Source organism: Drosophila innubila (genome assembly GCF_004354385.1).
Source record: "Drosophila innubila isolate TH190305 chromosome 3R unlocalized genomic scaffold, UK_Dinn_1.0 2_E_3R, whole genome shotgun sequence".
Taxonomy (NCBI): domain Eukaryota; kingdom Metazoa; phylum Arthropoda; class Insecta; order Diptera; family Drosophilidae; genus Drosophila; species Drosophila innubila.
The window spans coordinates 13,676,567-13,694,523 of record NW_022995380.1 but is presented as its reverse complement, the minus strand read 5'-3'; the positions used below and the strand labels follow the sequence as shown (position 1 = coordinate 13,694,523).

The following is a 17,957-nucleotide window of genomic DNA, read 5'->3' as shown; positions in this document are numbered from 1 at the left end:
AAATTCAGTTTTTTGCAGATTTTTTTGCTAGAATTTAGTCGATTTTTTTATATTTTTTAGAATTAAGTTTTTAACTCCTGTCCCCTTGCGGTGAAGAGCTTCAAACCTTCATTAAAATGCTTTCTTTGAGTCTATCTTATTTCGAATTTTAAATTTTCATCAAATTAATTATTTATTTCAAAGCTTTTGCATTTTAAAATTTTCACCAAACTAAATTTAAATTTTCTAGTGTGGCCACACGCGAACTTTGGCGAGATGGAAAATAGCCAGATCTAACTATACAATAGCAGTGTGGGCCTCACCGCAGCCAACTTCACCTTGCTTTCTAACTTTCTATTGTAATTTGCAGCACTGATTGGCGGGCACTTTGAAAATTAGATATTTATAAAGTGAAAATGACCATTTTAATCGATGAGGTCAAAGTCCACACAAAATCAACATGCTTATTAACCAATAAATATTAGCTAATAAATATTATATTTCGAGCCGGTGCTATTTCTTGATCCGATACTTGTGGTATGAAACACTAAATCTCGCCCATCTCTAGTACAGTGTTGGGTAAATACTTGGGGCAAAAACAAAGTAAGCCCCTTCAATAGGAGTGTACACAACACACAAACATAATATTTACATAAATACATGATACAATTTCGGATTACAGTGGCGTAATATTTCAATTTCGGTAACTTTTGTAATTTTATACTCTGATCTGGCATGTCTAGCCAACAGTCTGCAGTGAACACAAAGAGATGGGCCCTCATCGCAGCCGGTCTGGGATTGTTTTACGTCCTGGTGCGTCACAGGCAATCTATGTTGGGCCTGTTGCGTGGCAAGTTGTTTGTTGGCAGTTATCAGTCGCTGCAGCACAAACGCATCGAGGTCATTAGCTCCATTCATGAATCACAGCGCATATTGAACGAGCTTAAAAAGTGAGTAACTTCAGACGGAAAATCCGGTTGATAACGATTTCAAATATTTCAGACACTGTCAGTCATTCAAAGTGCTGGGATTTGACTGCGAATGGATCACAGTGGGTGGAAGCCGCAGGCCCGTGGCCTTGCTGCAGCTGAGCTCTCATCGGGGCCTCTGTGCGCTGTTCCGACTGTGTTGCATGAAGCAGATACCCAAGGATCTGCGTGAACTGCTCGAGGATGATGAAGTCATCAAGGTGGGAGTGGCTCCACAGGACGATGCCAAGAAACTATCGCATGACTACGGTGTCGGCGTATCCAACACTTTCGACTTACGTTTCATGGCCATAATGGCCGGCCATCAGGCGGAGGGATTGGGCAAACTGGCAAAGACTCATCTTAACTTTGTGCTGGACAAAAACTGGCGTCTTGCCTGCTCCAACTGGGAAGCTACGCAGCTGGATTCAGCGCAGTTAAACTATGCTGCCAATGATGCACTCGCCGCGGTCGCAATTTTTCAGAAGCTATCGAGAGATCTGGAGCCCAGAAGCTTTTTGAATTGGCGTCCCATAGAATTCAATCAGATACGACCAAAAATTGAACCTTTTCTCGACGTGGACTTTACAAGAGGTTACGCCGCCGGCATATCAAATAAAAGTGTTTCCGTTTCCTCCTCACACCCGATGACAACCAAAGTCAAACAAGAAAAGACTCTGTCAAAAAAGAAACAACAATGTCGTAATCTTGGCACTCAGTCCAAAGTATTTTATGACAACTGCCTTCTGGAGGCGCCCGACGGCGAGCTGCTCTGCACGATTGATCGCCGCAAAGCCTCCTGGTACCTCAATCAAAATCTGGGAGCTCAGATCAGCGAACATCCGTTCACAGTCCGTCTAAACTTTGAGCCTGCGGGTCGAGCAGTCGGCGATGTTGGCCGTTATTATCAGACGCCCAAGGAGAATCAGTGTGTGGTCTGTGGCCGTCGGGATGCCTACATACGAAAGAATGTGGTGCCTCGCGAGTACCGAAAACACTTTCCCGTGGTCATGAAATCGCATACATCTCACGACATCCTGTTGCTATGCCCCAACTGCCATCAACTGAGCAACATATCGGATAATAAGATCCGCAATAGACTGGCTGTCTCCTGTGACGCCCCCTTTAAGCACAGAGACGGCATGGTCAAGTACCATGATGACCAGCAGCTGAGGTGAGTGTCCTGTCTTTAAAGTACCTATGTTTAATTAAATCCACCCTCTTTCAGGAGCGTCAAATCAGCTGGCAAAGCTCTTATGCAACAGAATGATCGTATTCCATCCGAGAAAGTGGCCCAAATGCAGAAAACCATTTTGGACTACTACGCGGAGGAGAAACAAATCACAGAGGAGCTGCTGAAAAGGGCAGCCGACATAGACTGCAAAGTGGAGAATGAAGACTTCTGCCAGCATGGCAAAAAGGTGGTCGACATGTATCGAGATAAGTTCGGTGGCCTGATTGAGCTGGAACGCATTTGGCGGGAGCATTTCTTAAACACAATGCAGCCCAAGTTTCTACCTGAACTCTGGAATGTGAATCACAATGCGGACCGCTTGGAGGTGCGGGCGAGTGAGGGACGCGTCGACAATGCAGATTTGGTTGTGGCAGGTCTGGAATCAGTTGTGAATTGCAGTGACATAAGTAAAACCTAGCAGTGTTTTTGTCTGTTCTTTCGTAATATATTTTATACTTGTTTAATTAAAATAAATGTATTGGCATTTGAATTTGCTACGTATATAATACACAAGAGAGATTTAATGATTCGAAATTCATTCATTACGAAATCTTAAAAACAGCACAATAAATGAATGGCATTGGTCTATGAGCATCTCTTATAAAACCTAATTGACTATATGTAATTAAATAAATAGATCGTCGGATAATACACTATATACATTGCATTGGATATTGCAGCACATCTCGTTCCCATTCGCTAAATAAACTCGAATCCTTCATACTTGTAGTCCGTGTTGATTCTCACCTCCGGCAACATTGTTTTGCCGTCAACACTAAAGGCGGTTAGGTACGTGGACGTCTTGCCATTGAGCTCCTCTGATTTGAGGGCAATGATAATGGTGTCCTTCGCATGGGGCAGGAATTTAAAGCTGGAAAAACCATGAGTAGGGGATGTGTTGTCCGGATCTAGCTTAACCGTCTCGATGATATTAAAGTCCTCGTCGGCTGAGATTAAAATATTGCATCCCATATGCTCATCCAGAGTTTCGTTGTATCTGCAAGTCAGAAAGGGATTACACGCTAACTCAATGGAGATTGGATAACTCACTTTTCTTTGGAGCAGCGGCGTGGCAGGAAGTACCAGCGCTGCTGCACCTCCGACCAGACGCCGCTCTCGTGGATCATGTAGCCAGGCCAAGAGATTTGCTGGGACATCAGTCGCAGCTGTTTATAGTTCTTTGTCCAGTTGATGGAGCGCACCTCACCCGTTGTCGATATGGCCTTGACGTACATGGGATTGTGGTTCTGAAAGTCACCCATGCTTGTTGTCCACTCCTTGCCCATGGAGCCCACAAACAACGTGTGGTCCTTAACTGTTGCCCACTCGGACTTGAAGCCCTTGGAGTTGTGTCCATCGCCATCCATTAATATCAGCCAGGGTATAACCTTGTCATTGGTAATCTCATAGACGAGTCCTGTGCGATCATCGAAGCTCAACAGTTTGCCGTTGAATGTTACCAGCTCGGACAGTTCCATGCCACGTCCTTTCAGTGCGAAACCAGACTCCAGCGTCGTGGGCGCACCATCGTCCCAGCTTATTTGTATCTCATTCTTTGTCGCTGTGTATGTTAGATAACCTTTCTTCAGATAACTGCGCCACGTTGTGCTGTCATCGGTCTTCACCACTTTGGAACTTTTATCTAGATCTGCAATCATCGCAATGCGATAGATAATAACGCCACCTTGAAGGCTCAGCGGCGGCGTCAGGGGATACGTTGCATTGTACTCCACTGAATTCGCATGCCGGCTACTGCGCAGCCAGTAGCCCTCGGAGGAGGATCGCGAGCCTTGACGCGCATACAGAAAGAGTAATATGAGCACCACAGCACAAAACACAAGCAGGGCGAAGTGATAGTTGAAGCGAACTGTGCGATTCCCAATCCGATAAGTCGGAGTTCGCAGGGCGGATCGCCAGTCACGCAAATACATTGCGCGCGGCGAGGTTTCGAGCTCCCTATACCCGAATGGTGAACTTTGCATTTATGTAATGTATTACTTTAAATTTTGGTAGCGTGGCAGTGGAAAACCTTAAAAGATGTGTCAACAATTGATGTGATGTGTCGGTTTTGGTTTGTTGTTTAGATTCCTCTAACGATAGACAGCGGTCGATATTATCGATAGCTTGTGGACCACAACAGCTGATTGACAAATGATTCGGTTCTTAAGCACTGTTGCGAACTTAGCTATTTTATAGCTTGCTCTGGCTGTTTTTTTATAGTTTGCTAGAAAAATTTTAAAACTTCTATTAGCCGGAAATCTAGTAATTTCTTGCTGCTTATTGTCTTCTAATGACATCTAGTCAGTTTATTAATTAAAATATGTTTTTAATTATAGAAATATTAACACATTCTACCAAAAAATAAGATTGGCCAACACTTTGATTATGGCGCCAAATAAACTTATCGAAGTTGGTCTTTCGTTTGACCTGCTACTAAAGTATCGATACTTTTCATGGTAAATTTTTGATGACCGAACTTATCGTTGTATCGATGGTCAACTTATTTTGTCGATTTTTCAATTTAGCAATTTTAGCCCACAATATTCTGGCAGCACTGATTAGAATACTACTGCTCTGGCTGTTTTTTTATAGTTTGCTAGAAAAATTTTAAAACTTCTATTAGCCGGAAATCTAGTAATTTCTTGCTGCTTATTGTCTTCTAATGACATCTAGTCAGTTTATTAATTAAAATATGTTTTTAATTATAGAAATATTAACACATTCTACCAAAAAATATAAGATTGGCCAACACTTTGATTATGGCGCCAAATAAACTTATCGAAGTTGGTCTTTCGTTTGACCTGCTACTAAAGTATCGATACTTTTCATGGTAAATTTTTGATGACCGAACTTATCGTTGTATCGATGGTCAACTTATTTTGTCGATTTTTCAATTTAGCAATTTTAGCCCACAATATTCTGGCAGCACTGATTAGAATACTAGTCACTGAACCAAATGACCTACAATCAGGGATCTAGTTCGCTCGTTCACATTAGGGATTAGTTCAATAGAACTTAATCCAAACGATTTGTTGATTTTGCATCCCTTGCCGGCAATTGGAGATTATCAACTTGTTTGTTTCATTCAGTAAGAAAGAAGGCTTAATAAATAAAGTACACCATGTTGAGTCGCATTAAACATTTTGTTCATTCTGTCCTAACAGGCAAATCTTCTAGCAGTAACATGGTAGAGCCACCAGCCAGCAGCAGCAAAGAAGCCATTGCCCGCCTAAAGGAGTTTGGATATGGCTTTAATGGTTGTGAGTAAAGAAAAACCAAGGGATATAATATTTTACATATGTACATAATATTTATTCATTTATTTATATCTCTGTAGCCGGCGTACTGTGTAAAATTGATCCAGCCACAGGCGAAGTTGGCGCAGAACCTTATCAGTTTAAAATAAGCGAGAATCAGGCCGAGAATAAAGAACACTATGAGAAGCTGGCTAGTCAAATTCCAGAAATCATATACGAGCTGTTAGAAATAAATGGCCTCGAGAGGACATACATACCTTTTAACACACCCATAGAACGCTCCACATTTGTGTTTTCACAGCCACAGCCTTTGTCTCACTCGAAAAAACTGATCGTTTTTATTAACGGCTCAGGATATGTGCTTGCCGGTCAATGGGCTAGAAAGTACGTATAATGCGATTGCGATTCCAAGTTATCAAATTAGAAAAGCTTTCATTTCTTTATACAGATTGATTATAAACAATTCGCTGGATCACGGAACAATGTTGCCGTACATTAGGAGGGCACAGAATCTGGGCTACGATATCTTGGTGACCAACACCAATGACAATCAACGCTTCATAAATAACAAGTATAAACCTATTAAGGGAGTCAGTGAACCCGAAAGTCATGCAGCATATGTCTGGGAGCATATTGTGATGCCATCGAATCCGGAATGTGTGGCCATTGTGGCACATAGTTATGGCGCCTGCATCACCAAATATCTGGTATATTCTTGTCAAATCAGTTAAGATATGGATATGGCAATTTCACAAGTTTCACTTATTGCAGACGGAAAAGTTTACCGATTTCTTTAAGGAGAAAGTGTTTGCCATTGCTTTGACCGACGGAGTAATCGGATACCCACCGGCCGGTTGTAAGGAACACTTCATCGATGTGGCCTGCAATTGGGCCTCTAGCCATGAGCCACTTGATACTAATTTAAGAGAGGGCGATTGTACCGACGACTATAAGCGAGTATCTGCTGGTCATCCGCTACACGAGTGGAGCTCCTATTCGGCCATGGACTCGGTCTTTACTTTCTTTGAGAAAAAGTACGAACAGAGACAAGCGAAGACAACATCTCAGTAACATTTTGCTACTCAATACTTTTATATATTGTCCGAAATTGTGAATATATTATTAGATTTTTTCATCTTTCTAAATATGTATTTTTGACACTTATCCCTTTTCTCCAAGGAGAAACACAAACTATCGATTTGCCATACATAAATCAAACGTCGTGCCCGAAATACCCCTCATAACCACTCAGATATGTCACTAACACTCACATCAAGGCAATTTAATTTGATTTTCGGCACTTTGGCACATTCCATGGGAGTTAATCAAGTTGATGGCTGATGTATCGTTGTCGATAAAACAAAAGTGAGACTTGTGTCCAGCGAACAAAGCTAAAAAACTACCCAGAGCCCATATTCATATTCCCCACGTCCCCACGGTATACACTTGAGCAATGTTCGATAAGGAGGGCATTCAAGTCGAGGTTGCATCATTGTTTGGGGTAGATAGAGCCACGGAAATTCCCAGTTTACCCCCATATATAAGCGACCACAACGTTTAACAACAAACTGCGTCATAAAAAACGGTCCCTAGTGATTTTGCCTAAAGCTTATAATAGCGCTCGAAATATACATTTTTCTATTCTCATAACATTTGTTGTTTTTAACAAATTCTTAAATTGATTATAATATATTAATTGGAATTGGAATTAAAAATAAGTGCTAAGCTACAAAATTGTAATAGAGTGAACGAAAGTGAACATTATAAATGAAAGTGCTATAGAATTATAGATCTATTTTATTAAAGTCAAGTCACACTTTTCACAAATCTATTCTACAATAATCCTTAGTTGTCGAAATGAAATTAAAGTATTTATTTAAGCAGTCTTACCTTCAAAGATATCCCTCAAGTAGTAATATAAGTACATACGCAGACGTTTATCTTTAGCATTAAGCAGAACCGAACTTAATACCCACAAAGCGTTCATTTTGTGAATCCAAATCAGGCACTCGAGGAGGGAGTGAGAGAAACAGATAGAAAGAGTGAGAAAGCTGCAGACGGCAGAAGGCTGTTGGCTGATGTCTGGATGTGGGTGGGACCGTAACAACGGCAACCCTACAAGCCATGCTCCTGCTTGGTACCCCCAGTTTGGGGCCCAGCTTGTATACATTATCGCTGTCATGGCCGCAGTCATGGCTTCTGCTCCACCTTAGACATCGTTGACGTCGTTGTCGTCCTATGGCAGGCTGCTATCTACACTTTGACTCACCCGGACCCGCATCCTACACACAGACACGCACACCAAAGACACGAACAAAAGCACACGACGAGAATGGCATTAGTTTAGTCGGTGCGACAGCTCGTGTATCCTTCGTATCCCTCGCAGTCAGGACTTTGTACGAGTTCAGGAATGGGTCATGCGCCTGGAGTTTGTATGTATCTCTTATATATGTACATACATAAAATATCCTCTGTTTTTTCTTTTTGTAAACACATGATAGCAGTAAATAGGTAGAGTCCTCCCCTAACTCGCACAGTAAATAAAAACAAAGTCACAGTTTCGGTTTAAATTAAGGATTCAGCTGACACATTTAAGGAAAGTCTTAGCTAAGGTCCTTACAGTATTTTCTCAGCTAACAAGGACTACCAATTACTTAAAATAATCATTGTTCTTGTGGTTATTTGATAAGATCTTCAAGCATATACGCAAATGCAACGTCCTTCACATCTCACCAAACTGGAGACTGGGAGCTAACCCTTTTGAAGTGTTGATTTCCTTGCTGGGATATTTGTGAGGTCGTTTATTTCTGGGATACAAAGATTTTCATTTTAGATTGACGTTCAAGTTATTCGTAGTTTAAGATACCAATTTATTTGTCTTAGCCATTTGCTGAAAATGGTTATTTGTTGACAGTTAACAAAGTATTAAATATACGTAGATAAATTCGAAGACTCCCAAGACAATTGTCTCAAATTATCATTATGTTGCTGTGAACCGATTTCGCAAATGCTTTTAGAACAGTTCTTTTGAATTTAATAATAATAAATCGCTTTCACTTTGTTCTTTTGCTTGATGTGTTGTATGAAGCATATCCCTAATTCCTAATGAATATTTTCATAAATCAAAACTCACAACTCTCTATAGAAAATGCAATTTTAAAAATAAAATAAAACTGAAAAAAAAGAGCAGCAAGTCCCGCCACAATATCCGTTGTGGGCTGGGCTTACTTTATTGCTTAAAAAGTTCAAGCGATGTCATTCAAAAAGTCATAAATAATAATGTTTTCCAATAAATGTTCACATATGAGCGCGTACGCACACAGCCAAGCACTTGACTTCCACACACACGGTCGCAGTCCCCATTCCAATATTCCAATTGAACCCGCGCCACCCACCGATGCCAGCCACAAGTGGAAGCATCCAACTGTTCCATACTCTACTGGAGTGACCATCGTTGAACCTTGGCTCGTGGTCTGTCGTTCCGCCGGTTCGAAAGGGCGCCCCACTGTGCTGGGTGTATGCTTCATAACTTACAAGGTCACATTTTCCGAAAGAACCATTAAGAATGTTTTTTTGAGGCCTTTTTTCCTCTTTTTTTTTATATATATATTTTTTTTGATAATTTAATGCTCATGTGTGACGAATTTTTATGGCTGACAAATGATTGATGAGTTTCTGCCATTTCCTGTAAATATCATTAAAAGTGCTTGTTTCTTTGGATGGACTGAGTGGAACCAGGAGTTTAAAGCCTCATCTCGTTGTTAAGGACAATTTGTTAGATTCCTGTTTAACAATAGCATCAACTGCGACTCCAGAATCTGTTGAAATGTAAGTTTAACGTTAAAATAATATCGAATAAGATTAGATAGCATTGTGTCTTGAGGCACTGTGCTTACTATGGTGTGGGAAAAGGAAAGCACAACAAGCAATTTTACAAATTGTACCATTTGCACCCCTTTTTTTTTTGAGAAAAGCGGCTCAATTTCACAGTGGTACAAGAAAATGATTTGAAATGGTATTTAAATATGGATTGATTTATAATAATTCTTTTAGCCGTCTTTCCTCTCACTTGAATCTCTCTCACTCAAACTTTCTTACCTTGAGCTTTTTATAACGAGCTGTTGGACTTAAATGTACCAAAATACTCGTATTATTAAAGCTAAATTTTTTTTTTTAGATATTTGCGTTGCAATATCGTATAAACATTATATCTGCAATGTAAGAAATATTCAAGAAATACCTACAAGTGCATTAATATATTTTAAGAATTGAAAAATTTTTAAATTTTAATACCACAACTTTTTACACACTTCGCGATGCACTTGCCCCACTGTGCGGGGCAAGCAAAACATTTTAAAATTCGAGCGCTTCCCTGCACAAAGCCACACAAATCACCGCAAATACAATAACAATGGGCACCCTCTGGCCAGCCCCTTTGGCAGGACCCTGTGAATGTTGTACAATGTTAAACTTATTTGCTGTTTATGTCCTTGTTGCTTCAAGAGTTGTTCTTGTTGGTTGGTGGGCGGCTGAGGCGACAAAAAGGACCTCAAAGCCAATAAAACGATTTTTTCGAAACTCCAAACTGACTATCTATGCATCTATGAATTGTAAATGCTTAGAAAAAGGACAATTGAAGTGGTCGCGGCCACTGACAGCCAGCGGTCCTTATTGCCGTCAGCCGTTCGCGATATAAGATAATAGTATCATCAACGCCCTTTCCCACCCGAGGGGTACGCCTTAAAAAGGACACTGTCTGAGCATTTATTTATGGAAGGCGGCAATGGCAATCGCACGGCTTCAGAATTTGGGCCCCAAGTTCGAGTTCGACTTGGGCTTCGTCTGCGGATTTACTGGGTGTCAGGCATTAACAAGGCGCCTTGGATTCATGATAACAACATTGGTAGCTAATTTGCATTGGATTCTAGCAACAGAGCAAATGACTGAGCAAAAACTGAACTTAAAGCATTTTGCGGTCAAGTGACAGATTTTTCACGCACATTTAAAAAACATTTAAAAAACCATTAAATGTTTTTCCTTCTATTCAAAGTTCTTTTCTCTTTTTTCTGTTTCTGTTGTATTTTTTGTTGCGCTGCATCACACCCCATTTTTTATTTGTTTTGCGTGGTTTCAACAACATTTTTCTGTGGTTTCGTTAGGATTTGTATACCCTGTACATTAAGATGTTAGATTATGATAAATGGCAAAAAATGGAGAATAGATATAGAAATGTAAATATATTTTTATGGATTTTAAGTTCTATAGCGCGATCTAGCTTTTGAAATTTTAATTTTATTAGCCTAATGAATATGTATAGATATATTTGAACATATTTATTGTTTTTCCTACAATTTTAATGACAGTACTAAATTCAGTAATTCTTAAGGATAAGATTTTAATCAAAGCAATTCAGCTCTCTATTCAAAAGAGAGTTAAGTTTTATTTCATTTTTACAATTTCAATTATTTGCTGATTATTATAAAAAAAAATGTCTCTAAATTTCTCATGTGTATAAAAATTATTTTTTTAAAATATGAAACAAATAATTAAAAAATTTTATTTAAAGGGCTTTAATTAAAGCTTTTATTTGTTATACTGATAACAGGGTATTTTCTGATAGAGCACTTTCAACCTCAACGCTCTCACTCGATTTTTGTTGTTTTTTTGGTCTGACTCTCTAATCTTTGCGCCATTTATTTACACTTGATTAACACGCGACTGACATTTGTTTGACTTTTTTCATCTTTTGTGTGAAATTAAAATGCGACTTGCGCCGCAAAAATATAAACTGAGTCCTGTGGATTGTCCTTTGCTGCTGCTGCTGTGATGCTTTTGAGTTTGCCCTTTTTTGTATACAAAAAAAATTATTCATTTGTGGAAAATTGTGACGGCATTGGACCGTGGCTGTGGTCCTTGGCCCTGCCCTAGCCGCAGGCCAAACTGATTAATAAACCAAACGTCAAATGTGCACAATGGGCACGCATCATCAGAGCCATCCCCCCAGACTTCGACTCCGACACTGAACCAGACCCACATCCAGAATCAGAGATGGAGATGAAGACGGAGCAGCTGTCAACTGTGAATGTCATATTCAAATGGCCGCCCAATGTGCCGTTTGCCGGTCACATCCTGTTCCTGTTTCTTGCAAGTGCAAGTAGGCCTAGTCGCATTGTTGTCAACTTGACTCTTGAATAGATGCTCCGTGTTCAACAGAGGGCGTTGTCCATTGTGTCATCTGTTGGGTCACAGTTGGTTGCCATTTGCCCAACAAATTATTTGCATATTAAAAAATGACACAAAATCAAAAATAAATGTTTTTTACTAAGAAAATGTGAAAGACTTTAAGAATTTTCTTCTTGAATATTTGCCACTCTACTCGCATATTATATTTTTTATTTTGAGAAGTTTCTCAATGCTTACCAAACTAAAGTACTACATTCATTAATATCTTTTGTTATTTTACTAGGCGATTTCTAATAACTGACCCTGGGGCATTCCAATACGACGTGATTTATAAACATTAAGATTTATATGATTGCGCATGTCAAACACACACAGGCACACAACTTACACTAACACGCCCACATACTCAAGGCACACATAAAAATGATAAACAAACTAAAAAAATAACTACCGTTGTGTTGCCGACTAATTAATACCCTACTTTTTACTTGATTATTTTTCGATAGAATATATGATCCATATATAGATATACAATACTTACTTTATGCTGATGTGGCATAGTTTAATATTTATATATAATCATTGGACAGATTTTTACCAAATTTAAACATGATATATGGGACAGATAGTAGCATAATTTAGACCTAACATTTATATATGGGATATATTATATAGTATCTCGAGCTTTTATTGTCTTAGTGACATTTTCTCAATTCTCTACAGATCTTGTGACAAAATTATAATACCCTCAGCAACAGTGTAATGTACATTTTTTCGCTGTCCGTCTTGCATTAATGGCATACCTAATGGTTTTATTTATGGAGTGTTTAGTGTTGGCCATTTGAAACAATATAAAACACGCGCAGATACTTAAATATCCTGTGATATGTGGGGCTGGGCTTTGTTTCGGGATGTTCTTATGAGTGTCCTGCAGCTAAACCAATCCATATCGAATCATTGACTTACACTGGTTATGATAGGCTTTTTTATCAGGATAACAACCATCATCAATCAATTTCATTGAGTTTTCCTAAATAGACGAGATTGCCTGTAAGTTTTGCCTTATGATATTATTTTAGAAGATGTAAGTTTAATGAAAGATCGATGTATAGTAAGTAAGGAAAATATTTAATAAAAATGTATGAAATTTTATTTAACAAGAATATCAAATATTTAAAGTTAAATTTTTTATATTTTGAAATAAATGTATAGTTGTAGAACTAGTTCTAAAGTATAATTCTATCCATCCTAAAAAAATAAATTAAAGTTATGGCACTGGAATTGGAAAAAGAAAATATTACTCAATTTTCAAATTCAATTTGTCACACATAAATTTCACGCTGTATTAAAATAAATTTGTGACAATTGAAAAAATTCAAGTGGGTGCCAGATATTCTATAGAAAGCGAAACAAAAAACTTCTCCAATGTACCGAAAATGTTCCAAAATTTATGGCGAAATTGGGTGATGGGCTGTTGAGGTGTTGGAGGGGGTGCGGGTTATTTGGTTTGGTCTCTCAAAGTTAAGCGACGGCCTCTGCACTGACACATGACTTGCATGACAATCGCTGTAATACCCCCCTCTAAAAGGAAAGGTCTGGTGGTTGTAACATGTCCTGCTACTCTGACAATGTCGCGTTAAATTTGCACAAGTTGCCAAATTGTAAACTTCTGTCTCGCATTTGCTGTCCTTTTTCCCAGAAAGCTGTCTGCAGGGCGTTCCAAGCGTGTCCACATAAATAACGAAATTTAAGGACAAAATATCAATATCCACTTTGCGGTACGCCAACTGCATGTGAATGAGCTATTCCTGGCACTGACATTGCCACAGCCCGGCGTCGTCTCTGTTCTCGCAAAGTCGCAGGATAAAAATTTTGAATTTCAAATGAAATTCTATTTCTTACTTTGTTTTGCATAATTCCAATTCGCTGCAAGCGACATATTGCGACTCAGTTGCTCGGCTTTTCCACAAACTTGATCAATTTTCTGCGTATCAATTGCAGTGCACAATAAGAAAAAAAAGAACAAGAATTTTCGAAATAGTTTATGATAATATTGTAAATTGTTTTCGTTCTCTATGGAAGCTGAAAGAATGAAATTTGTAATTAAATGCGAATCAGCTATATTAGAATTTGTAACAAAAAGAACTTGATTGGGAGAGATGAGCATAAATAGTAAAAAGTTTAAATGTTAAGTTTAAATGCGAGCTTTAAGCTGAATTGAGTTCTTATTTGATTCAAGCCTACAGCCTCTCCGGCTCTTGGGGAAACGTAATTTACAAGACAGAAAGAAAGAGTAGTCAGAAATGCTAACATTTTCATCAAATCTGCTTACGACTTCCATAATGATATTCAAGTATTTAAGAGCGGTAACGTAACTAATCCAAGACATAAGCTTACTGGGATTGGTACAGAGCTTTCCGTCGATTTCTTACAGAATATGAATTTTATTTAGGCACTGCTGGTTAAAAATGAGTCTATAAAATGGTCAACAAATTTTAAATCATAAAATTCCTAGATTCTTTTTTATGATACTCACATAAAAAGTGCACCAATGATTTTTTTTCTTAAGCTTTTCTTTCATTGAGCCGGTCATAAGCCAAATTTAATTTGTTCGCATATGACATTTACGTGCACATTCAAATAACTTCGTTTTTGTCAACCTTCAGTGGCTTTGATGTCCTTTAGAATCCCAGAGTAAAGCATACGAGAGAAATTGGGGTTGGGGAAGCAGTCGTTGTACAGGAAAAGGTTTCGCTAGATTAATTTAGGGTCAGGCATATAACATCATTTTTTATGTGGCAGGCTTTATTCTGGGTGGGAGTTGTGACTATAGCTGAGCTTAAGACAGAGGTTGACTTGGTTGTGGTGGTTGGCAACCGCAATCAAGTGGCACAGTTTGTGACAAAGAAGCTTTTTCTGTCGCATATGTGAGTTTATTATTTATTGGGAAAGTCTTGATGTCGTTGTGAATATTTAATACTTTGCCAGAACAAAAAGCTTTTAATTTATTGCCTACAAAGTTCGCATATGTTCCACAAAGTTTGTTTAATTATGGGTCATAGATCTTAATACTGGCGTATGATAAATCGAAATCGAAATGAAATGGAAACCTAGTTTTAAATATTACATAAACAAATGATTAGGCTCGGGTCTGTGCTCCAATATGAGAAGCATCTTGGCTTGGCTCTTCAAATGCTGTGTGTTCTGCAAATCGTATCGTCCTTGCGATGGGACATCCCTATGCACACGGCTTCGCTTATTAATAGACTGCTTCGATTGATCTTCCATTATGGCTCTTATCCGGATGATGCGCATAAACCATTGCATTGGCAAAAACTGTCTATCGGGTTTCCCGTTCACCCGATTTTGTTGGGTTTGATGCACAGGATCTAATGTCTCTTTTCGCCTTGCAATGACTGGACAACTCTCTTTGGTATCCAAGGAGTCTAAGATTGTGAAAGCCTGTACTGAACAGAGGCAAAACGCTAAGATGCCCAAAAAGTAGATACGCGTCAACATTTCACAATGGTTTAAACTGAACTGTGCTTTTGATTAAGTCGTTTTGAAGTAAGTATTTATATTAATGAAACAGACCTTGAACTTTATACACGTAAAGTCAATACAGTTCCAAAAATGCAGCTGTTCCAGCTTGAGTAAATGTTTATGAAAATTATATGAAAACTTTGAAATGGTTTCCAGTATGCTGCAAGTTCAATATTTACGAAGAACATCATTATTTCATCCATTCTAAAGCGTTGTTGAACTTTTTATATACAGTTTTAAGTATATGTAAAGATACAACATTTTATAAATTTAAAATATTCGAATAGAATATACTCTTAACAAAGCCAGCTACAATCGCACAAGTTTCAAACTGTTTTTTTATAAGAATTATCTCTAGAAATGGTCCGATGAAATTTAGGCACACTCATAACTGATATACCTGTTGTGTATATACATAAGACAGGATATGATAAAAAAAATAGCTAAGGAACTGTAGAGCAAAAACACGTAGCTGTCATTTGTGTTTTTTTTTTTTACTCCAGGTTGTGGTTCTCATCGACTTTAGCACAACTGGGAGTCTCTCTTGGGTCCTGTTCCGCAAATCACTGGGAATGACAATCGCGCGTGAATTGTTACCTTATGAAACTGACATGAATTCTAAAAGCGTTGCGGGTAGCACATTAACACATTTTTATCCCGCAACGTGGTCGGTATAATTTTTTAAGTGACTTCTTTTATTTGCATTTTGGAAACATTTTGAAAACGCCACGTGGGAATTATACTGAATAAATTATGTGCCATTTTTTCTCAAATCTCTGAATTCTCTATTTAATACTCTTTGCATTCATTTTTAACATATTCGCCATTTGTTGTTCAATCCAATCGACATAAACGCTTATCCGTGTAAAAGCAAAAGGTTTTCCAATCTCACACGGTGTCCTGCCATATGAGAGCAGTCCATATAGCGACTGTTGACTTTCGTCCACTAGAGGTCCACCTGAATCACCCTGAAAACATAAACATTAATTAGATACTTTTGAAGTATTTGAAATCTTGGTCATTAATCACATCACATGCTCCTCGAGGTCCCTTTGGGTTCATTGCACAGATCTCCGAATTTGTTAAATATCTAAAGCGAAAGTCGAGAAAACATTTTTTATCATCCAAAGATTTAAAAGGTATAACTTCCAGATCCTTTGGCTTATTTGATTCTGTGCGTCCCCAGCCAAGTAGGAAAGTATCCAATCCTCCGCTTTTCCTGGTCGAATTCCGATAATCGATTGTGTCAAATCGAATATTATCAATTGGTATTTCGGGATCCACTTGCAGAAGAAGTATATCATTCCCCTTAAGTGGTATAAACTGAGGATGTTTTTTCATCGCCTTAACTTGAAAACGTTTTGCATTCTTATCGAAGAGTTTAGTGGAACCCGCCAGCACAGACAGCTCTTTGGCCAAGAGTTGTCTCGGCTTCAACGTACAATGGGCTGCAGTTAATACAAAGTGTTTGTTAAGGATGGAGCCACCACAGAGATGAGTGTACTTTCCAGCATCATTTCTTTGTATTGACACTACAAATGGATATGTTGCTTTGGGTATATTTGTTGAAACGTCATTTATAGAGTTCTCAATGGCTTTTCCTTCATCATTGGGCAGAGCATTTGCGACTGAAGTTTTGGATAAGATTTCGCTACCTAAAATATGTATTAATTATGTATTCTATGTTCACTGCCAATGTAGAATATACCCTTGCTATAAGCCACCTTGGTTTGTGCCCTCGAGCAGAAATATATACAGATATATATTGTAAAATATAAGCGACACTCCATGGCTTAAATGGTACTAAGAACTAAGTACTTCTCATGTACCATCCTAACTCATATCTAATTATATCCAATTAAGCTTGAAATTCTATTAGCAATGCTATAATTGTAATATTTACAGCTATTCACAGGTATATATCAATTATAGTGTTTTGTGACGGTTATAATTACATATCACATGTTGAATACCAAAAATGGGAATTATTATTTAATTTACTGATAAAAAACATAATCTTTACTATCCCTGATTTAAAGGAACTTTGCAGGGAATCCTTACATCCTTTAACTATGAGAAACTAATGCTCTCACTACTTTATTTGAGTTTCCATTATCCACTTACGTGGAATTGTCTCGTGTACATTGTACATGATTTATTATGACACATAAACAACAGCTTAACTTCCGGTTGAGTACCATGCTGCTGACGTAAAAAAAAAGAAATGAAGAAAAATTGCAGTTCGTTTGAGATATTGAGTAAAAGTCCTGACTGACCGAGCGACCGAGTGGCACTTACCTTTTCCGCTTAAACACCCTCAACTAGGACAGAATGGTGAACCATGCCAATGGCAATTGCATTTGAAACATGCTCGGCTTCCCCAGTTTTTTAGCCAGGTTTTGCCTTTTGATTTTTTATTAGCCAGCAAGTTGTTCCTTAACATAACGTTCTCGGTTTTTTTTATGCCAACCGTGCTCATCCGTGCGTCCAGTTTCAGGGTGTTGTGGTCATCATTTTTCTTGTCCAGCCTACACACACACACGTACACACATGTGTGTGTGTGTGGGTGTTTGTGTGTCAGGGATCTGGTCAGGTCTGGAGGCTTGCCTCCTTTTTGTCTCCAGTCAAAGGGAAATTTATTGTTCTGCCAGTGGTTTGAGTCAAAGTTGGAGCGCTTCAGGTGCACTGGTCCAAGGGGCGAGTTCGAGGGTGCTGGCCGAGGGCGTGGGGTGTCACTTTTGACATTTAAGATGCCACACAATGGCCACTCGCTGACCACTCAGTGGCCACTCG

At 38.7% G+C, this 17,957-nt stretch overlaps 4 protein-coding genes across 6 annotated transcripts; 2 read left to right on the top strand and 2 right to left on the bottom strand.

Moving 5' to 3' along the window:
- The first annotated feature begins 590 nt into the window (after positions 1–590).
- On the top strand, positions 591–2,687 carry LOC117790421 (exonuclease 3'-5' domain-containing protein 2). Its single transcript, XM_034629869.1, has 3 exons — positions 591–929; positions 982–2,121; positions 2,176–2,687. The coding sequence occupies exons 1-3, from the start codon at positions 715–717 to the stop codon at positions 2,597–2,599; spliced, it is 1,779 nt and encodes a 592-aa protein (XP_034485760.1). The 5' UTR covers positions 591–714; the 3' UTR covers positions 2,600–2,687.
- LOC117790422 (apyrase) lies at positions 2,685–4,264 on the bottom strand. The gene is made up of 2 exons (XM_034629870.1): positions 3,232–4,264; positions 2,685–3,178 (listed from the first exon to the last, which is right to left on the bottom strand). Exons 1-2 carry the CDS (start codon positions 4,161–4,163, stop codon positions 2,881–2,883), a joined length of 1,230 nt encoding a protein of 409 aa, XP_034485761.1. The 5' UTR covers positions 4,164–4,264; the 3' UTR covers positions 2,685–2,880.
- A 926-nt stretch (positions 4,265–5,190) lies between these two features.
- Positions 5,191–6,583, top strand: LOC117790224 (FAM172 family protein homolog CG10038). Of its 3 annotated transcripts, none has more exons than XM_034629571.1 (5): positions 5,191–5,269; positions 5,322–5,441; positions 5,519–5,822; positions 5,887–6,145; positions 6,210–6,583. In XM_034629571.1, exons 2-5 carry the CDS (start codon positions 5,366–5,368, stop codon positions 6,507–6,509), a joined length of 939 nt encoding a protein of 312 aa, XP_034485462.1. In that variant the 5' UTR covers positions 5,191–5,269; positions 5,322–5,365; the 3' UTR covers positions 6,510–6,583. The 3 variants fall into 3 exon arrangements, with proteins under 3 accessions (XP_034485462.1, XP_034485463.1, XP_034485461.1); XM_034629572.1 differs by having other exon boundaries at positions 5,220–5,269; positions 5,346–5,441; XM_034629570.1 differs by lacking the exon at positions 5,191–5,269 and having other exon boundaries at positions 5,300–5,441.
- Positions 6,584–15,841: 9,258 nt separating this feature from the next.
- Positions 15,842–16,955, bottom strand: LOC117790977 (chymotrypsin-2). The gene is made up of 3 exons (XM_034630603.1): positions 16,873–16,955; positions 16,194–16,819; positions 15,842–16,132 (listed from the first exon to the last, which is right to left on the bottom strand). The coding sequence occupies exons 1-3, from the start codon at positions 16,952–16,954 to the stop codon at positions 15,950–15,952; spliced, it is 891 nt and encodes a 296-aa protein (XP_034486494.1). The 5' UTR covers position 16,955; the 3' UTR covers positions 15,842–15,949.
- Positions 16,956–17,957: the final 1,002 nt, after the last annotated feature.